We start from the raw sequence: 19519 nt of genomic DNA on the forward strand, positions 1-19519 counted from the left end.
CTGCCTTGACGTCTCAAAGTGCTGGGATTACAGGTGTGAGCAACCACGCCTGGCCAAGAATATTTATTTTGAAGGCCAAGCACAGTGGCTCATGCCTATAATCCCAGCCCTTTGGGAGGCCGAGGCAGGAAGCCAGGAATCTGAGACCCACCTTGACAACAGTGAGACCCAGCACTTTGAGACGTGAGCCGCAGTGGCATGTGCCTGTGGTCCCAGCTACTTTGAGGCTGAGGTGGGAAGATCCCTTGAGCCCAGGAGGCAGAGGCTGCAGTGACCCATGATCATGCCACTGGACTCCAGTCTGGGCAACACACCGAGATCCTTTCTCAAAAAAAAAATTTATTTATAAGTATTTGGCTGGGCACAGTGGCTCATGCCTGTAATCCTAGCACTTTGGGAGGCTGAAGCAGTCAGATTGCTTGAGGTTAGGAGTTCAAGACCAGCCTGGCCAACATGGCGAAACCCTGTCTCTACCAAAAATATGAAAATTGGCCCGGCATAGTGGGCCATGCCTGTAGTCCCAGCTACTTTGGAGGCTGAGGCAGGAGAATCGCTTTAACCCGGGAGGCAGAGGCTACAGTGACCTGAGTTCGTGCCACCGCACTCCACCCTGGGTGACAGAGGCAGACTCCATCTCAAAACAAAAAGAAATTATTTATAAATATTTATTATTGGCCGGGCGTTGTGGCTCACGCCTATAATCCCAACACTTTGGGAGTCTGAGGGAGGCGATCACCTGAGGTCGGGAGTTCAAGACCAGCCTAGCCAACATGGTGAAACCGCATCTCTACTAAAAATACAAAAATTAGCTGAGCATGGTGGCAGGCGCATGTAATCTTAGCTACTCAGGAGGCTGAGGCAGGAGAATCACTTGTACCCAGGAAACGGAAATTGTAGTGAGCCAAGATTTCGCCACTGCACTCTAGCCTGGGCAATAGTGAGACTTAGTCTCAAAAAAAAAGAGAAAATTATTTAAAAATTTTTATTTTGGAAACCTTTACAATAGCAAAATTTTTGTTTTTGTTTTTTTAACCTATTGAAAACTAGTAGGAAGCATTTATCAAGGAAATAATTCAGAACCAAATGAATTGAGTTTGAGATTAAAAGGTTCTCTACAATGAATGAAAAAGATACCCTCATCACTGGGCATTGCATCGTACTAGGGATAAGATAATATTCTACACATCTTCTAGAAAAAGCAGGTTACATATAAAGGAACAAGGATTAGAATGACATCAGACTTTCAACAGCCATGTTGAATGCCAGCAAATAATGAAGAAGTGCCTTTATAATTTTAAAAGAAAATAATTTCAAAAATTTTTTGGGCTGGGCACAGTGCCTCAAGCCTGTAATCCCAACACTTTAAAAGGCCGAGGCAGGCAGATCATCTGAGGTCTGAGGTTCAAGACCAGCCTGGCCAACGAAACTCTGTGTCTACTAAAAATACAAAAATCAGCCAGGCATGTTGGCGGATATCTATAATCCCAGCTACTCAGGAGGCTGAGGCAGGAGAATTGCTTAAACCTCAGAGGTGGAGGTTGCAGTGAGCCAAGATCTTTCCACTGTACTCCATCCTGGGCGACAGAGTGAAACTAAGTCCCCCCCTGCCAAAAAAAATTTGAAGTTATTGAGTTGAAAAGAATTCTCTCAAGCCATTAATCATTGAAGGAAGAATAACGACATCATCAAACTTACTTGATCTCCCATGCACCTATCAAACTTATTTGATCTCCCACGCATCCTACTGGAGCATATTCTCAAGTAGTTTCATGATAAAGGGTGTGTGGGAGGTCAACCTTTTATCTGAAACTGCTTGAGGATATGCTCCAGAAAAATTAGAAAGCAAAGAGAAATATATAGGGGATCTAACCCAGGAGAGAGATGAAGAAGTTTTCGGAATAATAGCTTCACAAATAGAGATTTTTCATCTAGATAGGAGGAGAGTTCCAGGAAGAAAATCCTCTGGGAAAAAACCAGATTGAATAGAATAGCAATTGTAGGTTAAACCATTTGAAATTGATGTTTTCTTGATTTAAAAAAAAAAAAAAAAAAATTTTTTTTTTTTTTGCCACTTGCTGAGCACAGTGGCTCATACCTGTAAACCCAGCACTTTGGAAGGCCAATGTGGGCAGGTTCGCTTCGAGATTCTGAGCCCAGGAGTTTGAGACCAGCCTGGGCAATATGCGAAACCCCATCCCTACAAAAAATACAAACAAAACAAAACAAAAAACAATTAGCCAGTGCATGCCTGTAGTCCCAGCTACTTGGGAGGCTGAGGTCAAAGGATCACTTGATCCTGGGAGATAGAGGTTGCAGTCACCTGAGATTGCACCACTGTACTCCAGCCTGGGCAACAGAGTGAGATACTGTCTCAAAAATCAAAAAACAAAAGACAATTCCAGTAGCATAATATGCAACGTTCATAATAGCTATATTCATAGCATATTTGCTATTTGACAAATGTAGTTTTTTTTTGGTTTTTTTTTTTGAGATGGAGTCTCGCTCTGTTGCCCAGGATGGAGTGCAGTGGTGCGATCTCGGTTCACTGCAAGCTCCACCTCCCGGATTCACGCCATTCTCCTGCCTCAGCCTTCCGAGTAGCTGGGACTACAGGTGCCTGCCACCATGCCCAGCTAATTTTTTTGTATTTTTAGTAGAGTCGGGGTTTCACCATGTTAGCCATGATGTTCTCGATCTCCTGACCTGGTGATCCGCCTGTCTCAGCCTCCCAAAGCGCTGGGATTACAGGCGTGACCCACCGTGCCTGGCCTGCCAAATGTAGTTGTATGTCCTGGATCTGTATTGTTTCATTTAATCCTCACAACAATCAGGAGGTGGGTAGTATTATTTTCTCCTTTTTAAGATTGATGAAAACTGGGACAAGGTGGGCAAGATGGCTCACGCCTGTAATCCCAGCACTCTGGGAGGCCGAGGCAGATGAATCACTTAAGGTCAGGAGTTTGAGACCAGCCTGGCTAATGAGGTGAAACCCCGACTCCACTAAAAGTACAAAAATTAGGCCAGGCACAGTGGCTCACACCTGTAATCCTAGCACTTTGAGAGGCTGAGGTGGGCGGATTACGAGGTCAGGAGATCGAGACCATCCTGGCTAACACAGTGAAACCCTGTCTCTACTAAAAATACAAAAAATTAACTGCGCGTGGTGGTGGGCGCCTATGGTCCCAGCTACTTGGGAGGCTGAGGCAGGAGAATGGCATGAACCCAGGAGGCGGAGCTTGCAGTGAGCCGACATCGTACCACTGCACTCCAGCCTGAGTGACAGAGCAAGACGCCATCTCAAAAAAAAAAAAAAATTAGCCAGGTGTGGTGGCACTCACCTGTAATCCCAGCTTCCCAGCTACTTGGGAGGCTGAGGCAGGGAGGATTACTTGAACCCAGAAGGCAGAGGGTACAGTGAGCTGAGATCGCACCACTGCACTCCAGCCTGGGTGACACAGCAAGACTCTGTTTCAAAAAAAAAAAGAAAAAAAACCTGGGACAAAAGGAAGGTTAAGTTAGTTAGGTTGCCCAAGGTCATGCAGTTGGAGCTGCAATTTGAAGCCAGGCAGCTAATTTCAGAGCATAGGCTCTTAACTATTCTGTTATATAGGCAGGAAATTGTAGGATACATTCTTTTGGAGTCTGACTAATTCAAGTAGAAAGACCTGCAGTACTGACAGGTTACTGAACAGTGATGGCCACTGTGCACAAACCCTACCTACCCACTCAACCTGTCCTATCAGCTCTTTTTGAAGAAACTTTAAAATATATCATGAATATTGGTAGAGAAATAGAGATGATAATCTGTTGGGGAAACGAGTAGAATACCGTAAACAGGAATATTCAGAGGATAGGGCTCTTGGAAATTAAGAGTGTAACGGCACAAATGAAAACTAGGCAGATTGGAGGATGAAATTGAGGCTATCTGGAAATTAGAGCATGAAGGCAGGAGGTGGAAAATACAGAAAAAATGATTAGATGCTTCAGATTTAAATAATAGACATTTTCAGGCCAGGCACGGTGGCTCATGGAAGGCTGAGGCAGGTGGATCACTTGAGGCCAGGAGTTCGAGACCAGCTTGGTGAACGTGGTAAAACCCCATCTCTACTAAAAATTCAAAAATTATCTGGGTGTGGTGGTGCATGCCTATAGTCCCAGCTACTTGGGAGGCTGAGGCAGGAGAATTGCTTGAACTTGGGAGGTGGAGGTTGCAGTGAGCCAAGATCGTGCCACTGCACTCCAGCCTGGGTGAGAGAGGGAGACTGTGTCTCAAAAATAAAAATAATAATAATAATAATAATAATAAATAATAGACATTTCCAAAGAACAGAGAAAATGGAAGGCAGAAAATCATCAATAAAAGAATTCAAGGACATTTGCTAGACCTGAATGTTACGAGTTTCAAGACGGAAAGGCCCTGCCCCATGCTCAGCATGACGGATGGAAACAAAGCTGCACTAGAGGACAGCATTGTGAAATTTCAGAACACTGCGAACAAAGAGAAGACCTTACAGGCTTCGAGGCAGGAAAAAAAAATGATATTAAAAACCTCCGGAATTGGAAGTGGCTTTGGATTTCATGCCATTAACGTTGGAATCTAGAAGCAATGCCTTCGAAGTTGTGGGAGAAAATGATTTTCAACATAGTCTGGAGATAAACTGTATTGGGCAGTTTGGGAGAAGGTAGTGAAAGGGTATGAGAGCTAATCTTTATAGATCATAAAAGAAAGTCAATGGGCACAGTTTAAGTGGGATAAATTCAGAGATGGCATTATAAGCACATAATATAGAGTTATGGTAGAAACTACCGGAAGAAATAGCTGAAAAAGTTAAAAGTGGTTGCCTCAGGGACCTGGATGGAAGGGATGGTAAGTGGGATATGATTGATGGCTGTTGGTTTTCATTATTGGCTTTTTTTACCTTGTGATGTTCTAGATCTATATATATGAATTAGTTGAATAAGAAATTTTAGGCCGGCCACGGTGGCTCACGCCTGTAATCCCAGCACTTTTGGAAGCTGAGGCGGGCGGATCACAAGGTCAGGAGATCGAGACCATCCTGGCTAACATGGTGAAACCCCATCAACCCTGTCTCTACTAAGAATACAAAAAATTAGCCAGACATGGTGGTGGGCGCCTGTAGTACCAGCTACTTTGGAGGCTGAGGCAGGAGAATGGTGTGAACCCGGGAGGCAGAGTTTACAGTGAGCTGAGATCACTCCACTGCACTCCAGCCTGGGGAACAGAGCGAGACTCTGTCTCAAAAAAAAAAAAAGAAATTTTAATAAAAATTTAAAATTGGATGCCTTACGTCACTTCATTAGGGTTACGGAAGGATCAGTGGAATAATTGATATGAAAAAGAGGTTTGTAAATTCTATTCAGTGGAAAATTATGATGTTACTATCATGTTGATTAAAAATGCTATATTTGGTAGACGATAATATTGTTGTGTTAATTAACTGTGGCCACAATAGTGCGACCACAAAACTTGAGTGACATATGATAATGAACACTAATTTTTGTTTTTGAGACTAGGTCAGCTTGTTGGCTTGACGATCTGAGCCAGGTTTGGTTGACCTCACTTGGGTCTGCTCATGTGTCTGAGCAGAGGGACTGTAGTTGTTGGCTGGTCGGGGATGGCCGTGTTCCCCACATGGGGGCGGGGGTTGGATGTCTACCAGTGGGAGCATTGCTGCGCTCCCACGTGTTCTGGCATCCTCCACACTATCACTTGTGCCACATTCTTTTGGCCAAAGCAAGTCAAAAAATGTGGAGAAGTCACTTCCATCTCTTCATGGTGGGAGCTGCAAATTTCACATTGAAAAGGAGGGAGGGAGATGTGGAAGCATTTTTACAGTTAGCATAATGATTGAAGCCAAATTTTTTTTTCTTTTTCTTTTTGAGATGGAGTATCGCTCTGTCACCAGGCTGGGGTACAATGGCGCGATCTTGGCCACTGCAACCTCCGCCTCCCAGGTTCAAGTGGTTCTCCTGCCTCAGCCTCCCAAGTAGCTGGGATTACAGGCGTGTGCCACTACACCCAGCTAATTTTTGTATTTTTAGTAAAGATGGGGTTTCACCATGTTGGCCGGGATGGTCTCAATCTCTTGACCTCATGATCCACCTGCCCCAGTCTCCTAAAGTGCTGGAATTACAGGTGTGAGCCACTGCGCCCAGCCGAAGCCAAATCCTTTTTTTTTTTTTTTTTTTGAGATGGAGTCTCGCTCTGTCGCCCAGGCTGGAGTGCAGTGGGGTGCCATCTCAGCTCACTGCAAGCTCTGCCTCCCTGGTTCATGCCATTCTGCTTCAGCCTCCCAAGTAGCTGGGATTACAGGCGACCGCCACGACACCCGGCTAATTTTTTTGTATTTTCAGTAGAGACGGGGTTTCACTGTGTTAGCCAGGATGGTCTCGATCTCCTGACCTCGTGATCCGCCCACCTCAGCCTCTCAAAGTGCTGGGATTACAGGCATGAGCCACCAAGCCCGGCCTAAGCCAAATACTTTTAGTCCATCTATTGTGAATGAGAACATGGAAGGACATCAAAAGACCTATTACTGGGCTGGGCGTGGTGACTCATGCTTGTAATACCAGCACTTTGAAAGACTGAGGTGGGGCCGGGCGCGGTGGCTCAAGCCTGTAATCCCAGCACTTTGGGAGGCCGAGACGGGTGGATCACGAGGTCAGGAGATCGAGACCATCCTGGCTAACACGGTGAAACTCCGTCTCTACTAAAAAATACAAAAAACTAGCCGGGCGATGTGGCGGACGCCTGTAGTCCCAGCTACTTGGGAGGCTGAGGCAGGAGAATGGCGTGAACCCGGCAGGCGGAGCTTGCAGTGAGCTGAGATCCGGCCACTGCACTCCAGCCTGGGCGACAGAGCGAGACTCCGTCTCAAAAAAAAAAAAAAAAAAAAAAAAAAAAAAAAAAAAAAAAAAAAGAAAGACTGAGGTGGAAGGATTGCTTGAGACTAGTAGTCTGATACCAGCCTGGGCAACATAACAAGACCCCCATCTCTACAAAAATTAGTTTTTAAAATAATTAGCCAATCTATTTGGTATGTGCCTGTGTTCCCAGCTACTTTAGAGGCTGAGGTGAGAGCATCACTTGAGCCCAGGAGTCTGAGGGTGCCGTCAGCTGTGGTTGCACCACTATGTTCTAGCCAGGGTGGCAGAGCAAGACCTCATCTTAGAAAAAAAAAATGTGTAACCGAATTTATTTTATTTTTCCTTTGTAGACAGCAAGGGAGGTGTCACAGTTTTCCATTTAGATCAACAACTTCAAGTTCTTACCATGGAAAATTCCGAGAAGACTGAAGTGGTTCTCCTTGCTTGTGGTTCCTTCAATCCCATCACCAACATGCACCTCAGGTTGTTTGAGCTGGCCAAGGACTACATGAATGGAACAGGTAGGAGCAGTAGCCAAAAACAACTTAAGACTAGAGAACCAGCCAGGCATGGTGGCTCACACCTGCAATCCCAGCATTTTGGGAGGCTGAGACGGGCGGATCACGAGGTCAAGAGATTGAGACCATCCTAGCCAACATGGTAAAACCCCGTCTCTACTAAAAAATACAATAATTAGCTGTGCTTGTAGTCCCAGCTACTCAGGAGGCTGAGGCAGTAGAATTGCTTGAACCTGGGAGGTGGAGGTTGCAGTGAGCCAAGATCGCGCCACTGCACTCCAGCCTGGAGACAGAGTGAGACATCATCTCAAAAAAAAAGAAAGACTAGAGAACCAGCATGGCTAGGTCTGTTTCAGAATACACATTTCATCCACTGGGCACAAACATGCTGTCCTGCTCCCTTGTACAGTGAATTCTTAGCCAAGAAAGAGGGTGAAGTATGAGGGAAGAATTGAGCATCTGGCTATGACCTGTAGAATAGAAAATACGCCAGGTACAGTGGCTCACACCTGTAATCGAAGTGCTTCGGGAGGCTGAGGTGGGAGGATCACTTGAGGCCAGGAGTTTGAGACCAACCTGGGAAACATAGAGAGACCTCATCTTTACAAAAAAATTATAAAAATTAGCCAGGTATGGTGGCATGTGCCTGTGGTCCCAGCTACTCAGGAGACTGAAGTAGGAGGACTGCTTGAGCCCGGGAGGTCTAGGCTACCGTGAGCCATGATTGCACCTTTGCCCACCAGCCTGGACATCAGAGCAAGACCCTGACCACCCCTCCCAGAAAAAAGGAATTAGATTTTGTCATCCCTGTGCTTAATCTACTTCAGAAGTTTCCCATTACTTAAGGCAAAAAGCGAAAGCTTGTACTTTAGCATACATAAAACCTGCAGGATCAGACACGGCTTTTTAAGTTTTCTTTTTTCTTTCTTTCTTTTTCTTTTTTTTGTGATGAAGTTTCACTCTTGTTGCCCAGGCTGGAGTGCAATGGCACAATCTTGGCTCACTGCAACCTCCAACTCCTGGGTTCAAGCAATTTTCCTGCCTCACCCTCCTGAGTAACTGGGATTGCAGGCATGTGCCACCACGCCCAGCTAATTTTTTGTATTTTTAGTAGCAATGGGGTTTCTCCATGTTGGTCAGGCTGGTCTCAAACTCCTAACCTCAGGCCTCCCAAAGTGCTGAGATCACAGGCATGAGCCACCACACCCAGCTAAAAGTTTTCATAAACAATGAGGCTGGGTGTGGTGGCTCACGCCTGTAATCCCAGCACTTTGGGAGGCTGAGGCAGACAGATCACAAGGTCGGGAGATTGAGACCATCCTGGCTAACACCGTGAAACCCCATCTCTACTAAAAATACAAAAAAATTAGCCGGATGTGGTGGCGGGCGCCTGTAGTCCCAGCTACTTGGGAGGCTGAGGCAGGAGAATGGCGTGAACCCGGGAGGTGGAACTTGCAGTGAGCCAAGATGGTGCCACTGCACTCCAGCCTGGGTGACAGAGGAGACTCCATCTCAAAAAAAAAAAAAAAACAATGCATGAATAGGCTGGGCGTGGTGGCTCACACGTGTAATCCCAGCACTTCGAGAGGCAGAGGGGGCAGATTACCTGAGGTTAGGAGTTTGAGATCAGCCTGACCAATGTGGCAATACCTCGACTCTATAGAGCCTCGCTTTGTCGCCCAGGCTGGAGTACAGTGGCCCGGTCTTGGCTAATTGCAACCTCCACTTCCTGGATTCAAGCGATTCTCTTGCCTCAGCCTCCCCAGTAACTGGGATTACAGGCGCACACCACCATGCCCAGCCTATTTTTGTATTTTTAGTAGAAATGGGGTTTCACCATGTTGACCAGGCTGCTCTTGAACTCCTGTTCTCAAATGATCCTCCCACTTCGGCCTCCCAAAGTGCTGGAATTACAGGCATGAGCCACTGTAACATAACATAACCATAACAGTTTAATGTATATCCTTCCACTCTTCTTTGTATGAATTTATATGCAAACATTTGTGTGTATAACACAGATTTTTTTTTTTTTTTTTTTTCTTTTTTTTGGAAATGGTTCTCACTCTGTCACCCTGGCTGGGCAGGCTGGAGTACAGTGGCAAGATCACAGCTCACTACAGCCTTTACCTCCTGGGCTCAAGTGAGCTGCCTGCCTCAGGCTCCTAAGTAGCTATGACTACAGGCATGCCACTACATCTGGCTAATTTTTAAATTTTTTGTAGAAACTGGGTCCCACTATTTTGCCCATGTTGGTGTTGAGCTCCTGGGCTCAAGTGATTCTCCTGCCTCGGTCTCCCAAAGCACTGGGATTACAGATGTGAGCCACCACACCTGGCCTCGATTTTTTTGTTACATAAATGATCATATAATATGCTGATAGGTAGATGGATGGATGGCTGCTAAAGCTCACTATTTGCCTATGACATTGAGAAATAGGCTTTTGCATACATCTAGGTAGACAATACAAATTAAGGCTTTTTACAAAGCAATTTGGCAATATCAATAGAAATTTAACTGTATAGGGGAATGAGGTGAGGTACAGAGTTCCAGTTGGGGAAGATGAGGAAATTCTGGAGATGGATAGGAGCAATGGTTGCACAACAGCGTGTTTGTACTTAATATCATAGAACTGTACACTCGGGTTTATTTTACCATAATTTCAGTCAATTAATTGATCATTCAGCTAATAAGCTGGAATCCCTAAAGAAAGAGAATCTGTGATTATAAAACAATATTGGCCAGGCATGGTGACCATGCCTGTAGTCCCAGCACTTTGGGAGGCTGAGGCAGGCAGATCACTTGAGGTCAGGAGTTGGAGACCTCTTGGCTAACATGGTAAAAACCCCGTCTCTACTAAAAATACAAAAATTAGCCAGCGTGGTGATACGCGCCTGTAATCCCAGCTGCTTGGGAGGCTGAGTCAGAATCGCTTCAACCTAGGAGGCAGAGGTTGCAGTGAGCCGAGATCACGCCAGTGCAGCCTGGGGAACAGAGCAAGACTCTGTCTCAACAAACAAAACAAAACAAATAATATTGATCGTGTATAAAATTGAATTTGTTATACCTAGTGTGAAACCTAACTCTTTATCCAGGAAGATACACAGTTGTCAAAGGCATCATCTCTCCTGTTGGTGATGCCTACAAGAAGAAAGGACTCATTCCTGCATATCACCGGGTCATCATGGCAGAACTTGCCACCAAGAATTCCAAATGGGTGGAAGTCGATACATGGGAAAGTCTTCAGAAGGAGTGGAAAGAGACTCTTAAGGTGCTAAGGTATTTATGGTGTAATCAACTTTGTCAGTTCTGTGTAAATGGCTAAGCAGCTTATGTTTTTACCATGTTTCAATGTTGCTTACATCTGTGACCATACAGATTTGCAAAACTGTCACGTGTGTTGTAAGCCATTCCTGTGGAGGGTTACTACAAGACTGTAGAGCACAGCACCAAAGGATGGATCTTCCTTAGCCTTTCTGTGTCTTTCATTATGTTTTAAGTTGTTTGCGGCCAGGCGCGGTGGCTCACGCCTGTAATCCCAGCACTTTGGGAGGCGGAGGCAGGTGGATCACCTGAGGTCAGGAGTTTGAGACCAGCCTGGACAACATGGTGAAAACCCGTCTCTACTAAAAATACAAAAATTAGCCAGGCATGGTAGCACACGCCTGTAATCCCAGCTACTTGGGAGGCTGAGGCAGGAGATTCGCTTGAACCCCAGGGTTGGAGGTTGCAGTGAGCCGAGATTGTGCCTATGCATTCCAGCCTGGGTGACAGAGCAAGACTCCATCTCAAAAAAAAAAAAGATGTTTGCATGCTTGCTACTTTGTGATATCACTGTTAGAAAATAGAGGAAGCCTGCCTGGCCTGTCTGTGCCCCAAATGAGAAAGGCAAAATTGCCAGAAGATGTTATTATCTTTTTTTTTTTTTTTTTTTTTTTGAGACGGAGTCTCGCTCTGTCGCCCAGGCTAGAGTGCAGTGGCCGGATCTCCGCTCACTGCAAGCTCCGCCTCCCGGGTTAGGTCATTCTCCTGCCTCAGCCTCCCGAGTAGCTGGGACTACAGGCGCCCGCCACCTCGCCCGGCTAGTTTTTTGTATTTTTTTAGTAGAGACGGGGTTTCACCGTGTTAGCCAGGATGGTCTCGATCTCCTGACCTCGTGATCCACCCGTCTCGGCCTCCCAAAGTGCTGGGATTACAGGCTTGAGCCACCGTGCCCGGCCTATCATCAGTCTAAATGTGAGAGACAGGCGGCTGGCGTGGTGGCTCACGCCTGTAATCCCAGCACTTTGGGAGACCGAGACGGGCGGATCAGGAGGTCAGGAGATTGAGACTATCCTGGTTAACATGGTGAAACCCCGTCTCTACTAAAAACAGAAAAAATTAGCTGGGCGTGGTGGCGGGCGCCTGTAGTACCAGCTACTCAGGAGGCTGAGGCAGGAGAATGGCATGAACCTGGGAGGCGGAGCTTGCAGTGAGTGGAGATCACGCCACTGCACTCCAGCCTGGGTGACAGAGCGAGACTCCGTCTCAAAAAAAAAAAAAAAAAAAGAGACAGGCAGATAATTTAAGGAAGAGAAGCATCAAGTGCTGCATGATCATGGACAGGCCTGATTTGTGTGCTGCTTCCATGACAGCATCTGGAGGGAGTCATAGATCTCTGTGCCCATACCTTTGAAATGATTCTGGTTAAGGGTTCAAAAACCAGAGTAAGTGACATCTAATTATTTCTTTTTTTTTTTTTTTGAGACGGAGTCTTGCTCTGTCACCCAGGCTGGAGTGTAGTGACGCATTCTCGGCTCACTGCAACCTCTGCCTCCCAGGTTCAAGCAGTTCTCCTGCCTCAGCCTCCCAAGTAGCTGGGACTACAGGTGCGTACCACCACGCCCTGCTAATTTTTGTATTTTTAGTAGAAATGGGGTTCTACCTTGTTGGCCAGGCTGGTCTTGAACTCCTGACCTCAGGTGGTCTACCTGCCTCAGCCTCCCAACACCTAATTATTTCTTTGTCTTTCTTTCTTTCTTTTTTTTTTTTTTTTTTTTGAGGTAGAGTTTTACTCTTGTTGCCCAAGCTGCAGTGCAACAGCATGATCTCGGCTCACTGCAACCTCCGCCTCCCGGGTTCAAGCCATTCCCCTGCCTCAGCCTCCCAAGTAGCTGGGATTACAGGCGCCTGCCACCACGCCCAGCCTATTTTGGTATTTTTAGTAGAGCTGGGGTTTCACCCTGTTGGCCAGACTGGCCTTGAACTCCTGACCTCAGGTGATCTGCCCATCTCAGCCTCCCAAAGCGCAGGGATTACAGAGGCGAGCCACCGCACCTGGCTGATACCTAGTTATTTCTTAATGTTATTTTGATTTTTTTTAACTTTCTTTTCTTTCTTTTGCTGGAGATGGGGCCTCGCTATGTTGCCTAGGCTGATCTCAAACTCCTGGCCTCAAGCAATCCTCCTATCTAGGCCTCCCAAAGTGCTGGGATTACAAATGTGAGCTACCATGCCTGGCCTATTGTTATCTTGAGTTTAAAATGAAAGGGCTTTCTGAAAAGACTTTCTGTTTAGTATCTGTTCTTAGAGTTCTGAACCTTCCAGTTACTAACCATATCATTTAGGGTTCAGACTAGGAAATAGAAACCACTCTGGGTATTTTAAGTGGAAAAAGATTTAAGTACTTGGGCAAAAAGTACTTAAAAGAGCTGAGGCCGGGCGTGGTAGCTCATGACTATAATCCCAGCACCTTGGGAGGCTGAGGCGGGCAGATCACCTGAGTCCAGGAGTTCAAGACCAGCCTGGCCAACATGGTGAAATCCTGTCTCTACTAAAAATACAAAATTAGCTGGGCCCGTGCCTGTAATCCCAGCTACTAGGTTGGCTGAGGCAGGAGAATTGTCTGAACCTGGGAGGCGGAGGTTGCAGTGAACTGAAATTGTGCCACTGCACTCCAGCCTGGGCAACAGAGTGAGACTGTCTCAAAAGAAAAAAAGTAAAAGAGCTGGAGAAGTGTAAGTCAAGGTCACTCCTCTGATGTTGCCATCAGAGTTCAACAAACCAATTCTGCTTCTGCTGCTATTGAACTGTCTCAGTCTCCTGAAGTTGGTAACAGGACAGTGGACTCCAGCGTCTAGCCACCACACCCATACTAGAAAGGATTACTGGCTATAAATAGCGCAACAATAGGATCAGGCTGGGCATCGTAGCTCACGCCTGTAATCCTAGCTCTTTGGGAGGCCAAGGTGGGTGGATCACCTGAGGTCAGGAGTTCGAGACCACCCTGGCCAACATGGCAAAACCTCGTCTCTACTAAAAATACAAAAATTAGCTGGGCGTGGTGGCACATGCCTGTAGTCCAAGCTACTTGGGAGGCTGAGGCAGGAGAATCGCTTGAACCCGGGAGGTGGAGGTTGCAGTGAGCTGAGATTGCGCCACTGCACTCCAGCCTGGGCAACAGAGCGAGACTCAGTCTCAAAAAAAAAAAGGGATTACTTATCAAGCTCCACAGTCCCAGGACGATGGCCTTTGTCCTCCTTCTGCCTTCCAAATCTCTCAGGAGAGAATCTCATTAGCAGAATCGCAGTCAAGTCCAGAACCTGCTGCAATGACCTCTGGGAAGTGTGTTGGGCAGGATTGGGCACTGAGCCAGTAGGAGATATCTCACACAGTGATCTCTCAAGAGGACTTCCTTTTCAGACTTGGCAGGGAGAAGTGTCTCCACTGCTTGATGGCAAAAATTTATCCCATGAGGGACCAAGTTCCTGGGCCACAGCCCTACCCAACCCTCTGGCTTTATAGTAACCTTATCGCCCATTAAATAGTCATCAGGGTTGGGATGTAGGGGAATAAAGGCCCACAGTTGGATCCCACAAGTGTAGTTGATGTTATTTGGGTAACATTGCACAGTTTGGAAACAGTGGGCACCCTGCTACCAGCCCAGAATAGAGCTATACACAAATCCTGCTTAGGGCCCCTTCCTTTAAGGCCTTAGGCCCTTGCCGCTCTAGGACCTTCTCCTTGGTGTTCTGGTTCTTTGTTACAAGATTAAGCCACACTCTTCAGTGATCAAGAGTGTGGGCTCTGGACCAGACTGCTGGGGTTCAAGTCCTAGCTCTGCTGTTAATACTTGTAAGTTAAATGACCTTAGGCAAATTAGTCAGTGTCCTCTCTCAATGGGGTAATAAACAATTCTGATACAAGAGATGAGCAGCATATTAAAATCAGAAGTATTTTCAGTGAAACTAGCTGCAAGGTGGCAATAATATAGTCGCTTTGTAATAACCAAAACGTTCAGGCTGGTCATGGTGGCTCGCATCTGTAATCCCAGCACTTTGGGAGTCTGAGGCAGGAGGATTGCTTGAGGCCAGGAGTTCAAGACCAGTGTGGGCAACATAGTGAGGCCTCATCTCTCAAAAAAACAAAAGTTAGCTGAACATGGTGGCACGTGCCTGTAGTCCCAGCTATTTGGGAGTTTGAGGCAGTAGGATCACTTGAGCCCAGGAGTTCTTGGTTGCGGCGAGCTACGATTGTGCCACTGTGCTCCATCCTGGTCAATAGAGTGAGCCTGTGTCTCTAAAAAACAAACCAAAAAATCCCCAAAACATTCACTCAATCAAATTGTTATTGAATGCCTCCTGTGTTTCATAGACTGTGCTAGGAGCTGGAGTTGCAACTGTAAGCGTCCTTTTTCCCCTCCCTTATGGAGATAATAATATTTATGATACAGGATGTTGAGAAGATTTTTTTTTTTCTTTTGAGACGGAATTTTGCTCTTCTGCCCAGGCTGGAGTGCAATGGCGCGATCATGGCTCACTGCAACCTCCACCTCCTGGGTTCAAGCAATTCTCCTGCCTCAGCCTCCCGAGTAGCTGGGATTACAGGCGTGCACCACGACACCCAGCTAATTTTGTATTTTTAGCAGAGACCAGGTTTCTCCATGTTGGTCAGGCTGTGTCTCAAACTCCTGACCTCAGGTGATCCACCCACTTTGGTCTCCCAAAGCGCTGGGATTACAGGCGTGAGCCACCACGCCCAGCAGAGAAGATTTTTAATTTTTTTAGTCTTCCACAACAGTCATCTTATGTTGAGAAGACTTAATCAGATAATCCATGTAAAGGATTCAGTGCAATGTGTGGCATATAATAAATATTGTTGGCCAGGGGCCTGTAATCCCAGCACTTTGGGAGGCTGAGGTGGGCAGGTCGCTTGAGGTCAGAAGTTCAAGACCAGCCTGGCCAGCATGGTGAAACCCCATCGCTACTAAAAATACCAAAAAAATTAGCCACGCGTGGTGGTGCGCACCTATAATCCCAGCTGCTCAAGAGGCTGAGGCAAGAGAATTGTTTGAACCCAGGAACCAGAGGTTACAGTGAGCCAAGATTGTACACTGCACTCCAGCCTGGGCAACAGAGCAAGGCACCATCTCAAAATAATAAATAAATAAGTAATGTTAATGATATTCTTTTTTTTTTTTTCTTTTTTTGAGACGGAGTCTCACTCTGTTGCCCAGGCTGGAGTGCAATGGTGCAATCTTGGCTCACTGCAACCTCTGCCTCCCAGGTTCAAGGGATTCTCCTGCCTCAGCCTCCCGAGTAGCTGGGATTATAGGCGCCCGCCACCGCGCCCAGCTAATTTTTTGTATGTTTAGTAGAGACAGGGTTTCACCGTGTTAGTCAGGATGATCTTGATCTCCTGACCTCGTGATCCACCCGCCTCAGCCTCCCAAAGTTCTGGGATTACAGGCATGAGCCGCCACGCCCGCTATAAATAATGTTCATGTTATATTCTTTTTTTTTTTTTTGAGACGGAGTCTTGTTCTGTCGCCCAGGCTGGAGTGCAGTGGCCGGATCTCGGCTCACTGCAAGCTCCGCCTCCCAGGTTTACGCCATTCTCCTGCCTCAGCCTCCCCAGTAGCTGGGATTACAGGCGCCCGCCACCTTGCCCGGCTAGTTTTTTGTATTTTTTAGTAGAGACGGGGTTTCACCAGGTTAGCCAGGATGGTCTCAATCTGCTGACCTTGTGATCCGCCCGTCTCGGCCTCCCAAAGTGCTGGGATTACAGGCTTGAGCCACCGCGCCCGGCCGTTCATGTTATATTCTAATGGAGCATGTGAGAAGGAGAAATATTCTATTGTTTTGTTGTTTTATAGACACCATCAAGAGAAATTGGAGGCTAGTAACTGTGATCACCCGCAGAACTCACCTACGCTAGAAAGGCTTGGAAGGAAGAGGAAGTGGACTGAAAAACAAGATTCTAGTCAAAAGAAATCCCTAGAGCCAAAAACAAAAGGTTTGTATGTTTTAGCAGGACCCACCGACTAGAGTTGATAAGATTCTATAGCTGAGCAAACCCCTGTGTATTTCTTTTTTTTTTTTTTTTTGAGGCAATCTTGCTCTGTCGCCCAGGCTAGAGTGCAGTGGCGCGATCTCGGCTCATTGCAAGCTCCGCCTCCCAGGTTCACGCCATTCTCCTGCCTCAGCTTCGCAAGCAGCTGGGACTACAGGTGCCCGCCACCACGCCCATCTAATTTTTTTTGTATTTTTAGTAGAGATGGGGTTTCACCATGTTAGCCAGGATGGTCTCGATCTCCTGACCTTGTAATCTGCCCGCCTCGGCCTCCCAAAGTGCTGGGATTACAGGGGTGAGCCATGGCGCCTGGGCCTTATTTTTTTGTTTTTTAGAGATGGAGTCTCACTATGTTGGCCAGGTTGGTTTTGAACTCCTGGCCCCAAGCAGTCCTCCTGCCTTAGCCTCCCAAAGTGCTAGGATTACAGGTGTCAGCCACTATGGCTGGCCTTTATTTTCGTTTTACATCGCACACTTGTGGGTGTCTGGAAAATGCCCCTTATTAGTTTCATGAAGCGAAGGAGAGTAAAAGGCACTGGGAGCTTATTTCTCCTGCAGTGGTCTCCAATCTTTGAGGTGTCCTAGGTCTCTTTTGGGAATCTGATTCTCATAAAAACTGTGAACTGTCATTCTTTTTTTTTTGAGACGGAGTCTCACTCTGTCGCCCAGGCTGGAGTGCAGTGGCCGGATCTCAGCTCACTGCAAGCTCCGCCTCTCGGGTTCACGCCATTCTCCTGCCTCAGCCTCTCGAGTAGCTGGGACTACAGGCGCCCGCCGCCTCGCCCGGCTAGTTTTTTGTATATTTTAGTGGAGACGGGGTTTCACCGGGTTAGCCAGGATGGTCTCGATCTCCTGACCTCGTGATCCACCCGTCTTGGCCTCCCAAAGTGCTGGGATTACAGGCTTGAGCCACCGCGCCCGGCCCATTCTTTTTTTTTTTTTGAGACGGAGTTTTGCTCTTGTTGCCCAGGCTGGAGTGCAATGGCATGATCTTGGCTCACTGCAACCTGTGCCTCCTGAGTTCAAGCGATTCTCCTGCCTCAGCCTCCCGAGTATCTGGGGTTACAAGCATGCGCCACCACCCCTGGCTAATTTTGTATTTTTAGTAGAGACGGTATTTCACCATGTTGGTCAGGCTGGTCTCAAACTCCTGACCTCAAGTGATCCACCCGCCTCGGCCTCCCAGAGTGCTGGGATTACAGGCGTGAGCCACCACACTCGGCCTGAACCCTCATTCTTGAAAAGCACGTACATACCTTCATTTTGATACAGTGGGTTATTAGAAAAGTAAACCCCTTTCCACTTGGAGGAGGTAGAGGGGAAGAAAAATCATACCCCAAAGCTCTGTTTTATTCTTCCCAGCGGTGCCAAAGGTCAAGCTGCTGTGTGGGGCAGATTTATTGGAGTCCTTTGCTGTTCCCAATTTGTGGAAGAGTGAAGACATTACCCAAATCGTGGCCAACTATGGGCTCATATGTGTTACTCGGGCTGGAAATGATGCTCAGAAATTTATCTATGAATCGGATGTGCTGTGGAAACACCGGAGCAACATTCACGTGGTGAATGAATGGATCAGTAATGACATCTCATCCACAAAAATCCGGAGAGCCCTCAGAAGGGGCCAGAGCATTCGCTACTTAGTACCAGATCTTGTCCAAGAATACATTGAAAAGCATAATTTGTACAGCTCTGAGAGTGAAGACAGGAATGCTGGGGTCATCCTGGCCCCTTTGCAGAGAAACACTGCAGAAGCTAAGACATAGGAATTCTACAGCATGATATTTTGTACTTCCCATTTGGGGATCGGAAACGATCTGGGTGTTACTAACTGGGGAAAGAAGTTGTGATCTGTTGCCTAAACTAAAGCTTAAAAGTTTAGTAAAAATCATCTGGGCGCAGTGGCTAACGCCTGTAATCCCAGCAGTTTGGGAGGCCGAGGCGGGTGGATCACAGGGTCAAGAGATAGAGACCATCCTGGCCACAATATGGTGAAACCGCATCTCTACTAAAAATACAAAAATTAGCTGTGTGTGGTGGCATGTGCCTGTAGTCCCAGCTACTTGGGAGGCTGAGGCAGGAGAATCGCTTGACCCCAGTTGGTGGAGTTTGCAGTGAGCTGAGATTGCACCACTGCACTCCAGCCTGGTGACAGAGCAAGACTCCGTCTCAAAAAAAAAAAAAGTAGTAAAAATCAATGGTAAATTAAAATATGTTTTTGTTTGTTTGTTTGTTTTTGAGATGGAGTCTCTACTAAAAATACAAAAAATTAGCTGGGCATGGTGCCGCATGACTGTAATCCCAGCTACTTGGGAGGCTGAGGCAGGAGAATCACTTGAACCCGGGAGGCAAAGGTTCCAGTGAGCCAAGGTCATGCCACTGTACTTCAGCCTGGGCAAAAGAGCAAAACTCCATCTCAAAAAAAAAAAAGGCTGAGTATGGTGGCTCACACCTGTAATCCCAGCACTTGGGGAGGCCCAAGCAGGTGGATTACGTGAGGTCAAGAGTTCAAGATTAGCCTGGCCAATATGGTGAAACCGCATCTCTACTTAGAATACAAAAAATTAGCTGAGCATCGTGGTGGGCCCCTGTAATCCCAGCTACTAGGGAGGCTGAGGCAGGAGAATTGCTTGAACCTGGGAGGCAGAATGTTGCAGTGAGCAAAGATCGTGCCATTGCACTCCAGCCTGGGTGACAGAGCGAGACTCCATCTTAAAAAAAAAAAAAAAAAAAAAAAAAAAAAGCCTGACAGCGAGCAGGTTTCAGGATCCATCTGCCAAGTCAGTGAA

General features: G+C 46.8%; 1 protein-coding gene across 2 annotated transcripts in view; it reads left to right on the forward strand.

Moving 5' to 3' along the window:
• Positions 1 to 19057, forward strand: part of NMNAT1 (nicotinamide nucleotide adenylyltransferase 1) — a 46149-nt gene extending 27092 nt beyond the window's left edge. For both annotated transcript variants that reach the window (XM_025404454.1, XM_025404445.1), the window contains exons 2-5: positions 7239 to 7409; positions 10499 to 10682; positions 16537 to 16676; positions 18096 to 19057. In XM_025404454.1, coding sequence (XP_025260239.1) covers positions 7295 to 7409; positions 10499 to 10682; positions 16537 to 16676; positions 18096 to 18496 — 840 coding nt within the window. In that variant the 5' untranslated portion in view covers positions 7239 to 7294 and the 3' untranslated portion in view covers positions 18497 to 19057. The remainder of the gene's footprint in view (positions 1 to 7238; positions 7410 to 10498; positions 10683 to 16536; positions 16677 to 18095) is intronic.
• Positions 19058 to 19519: the final 462 nt, after the last annotated feature.

Source organism: Theropithecus gelada, chromosome 1 (genome assembly GCF_003255815.1).
Source record: "Theropithecus gelada isolate Dixy chromosome 1, Tgel_1.0, whole genome shotgun sequence".
Classification (NCBI taxonomy): domain Eukaryota; kingdom Metazoa; phylum Chordata; class Mammalia; order Primates; family Cercopithecidae; genus Theropithecus; species Theropithecus gelada.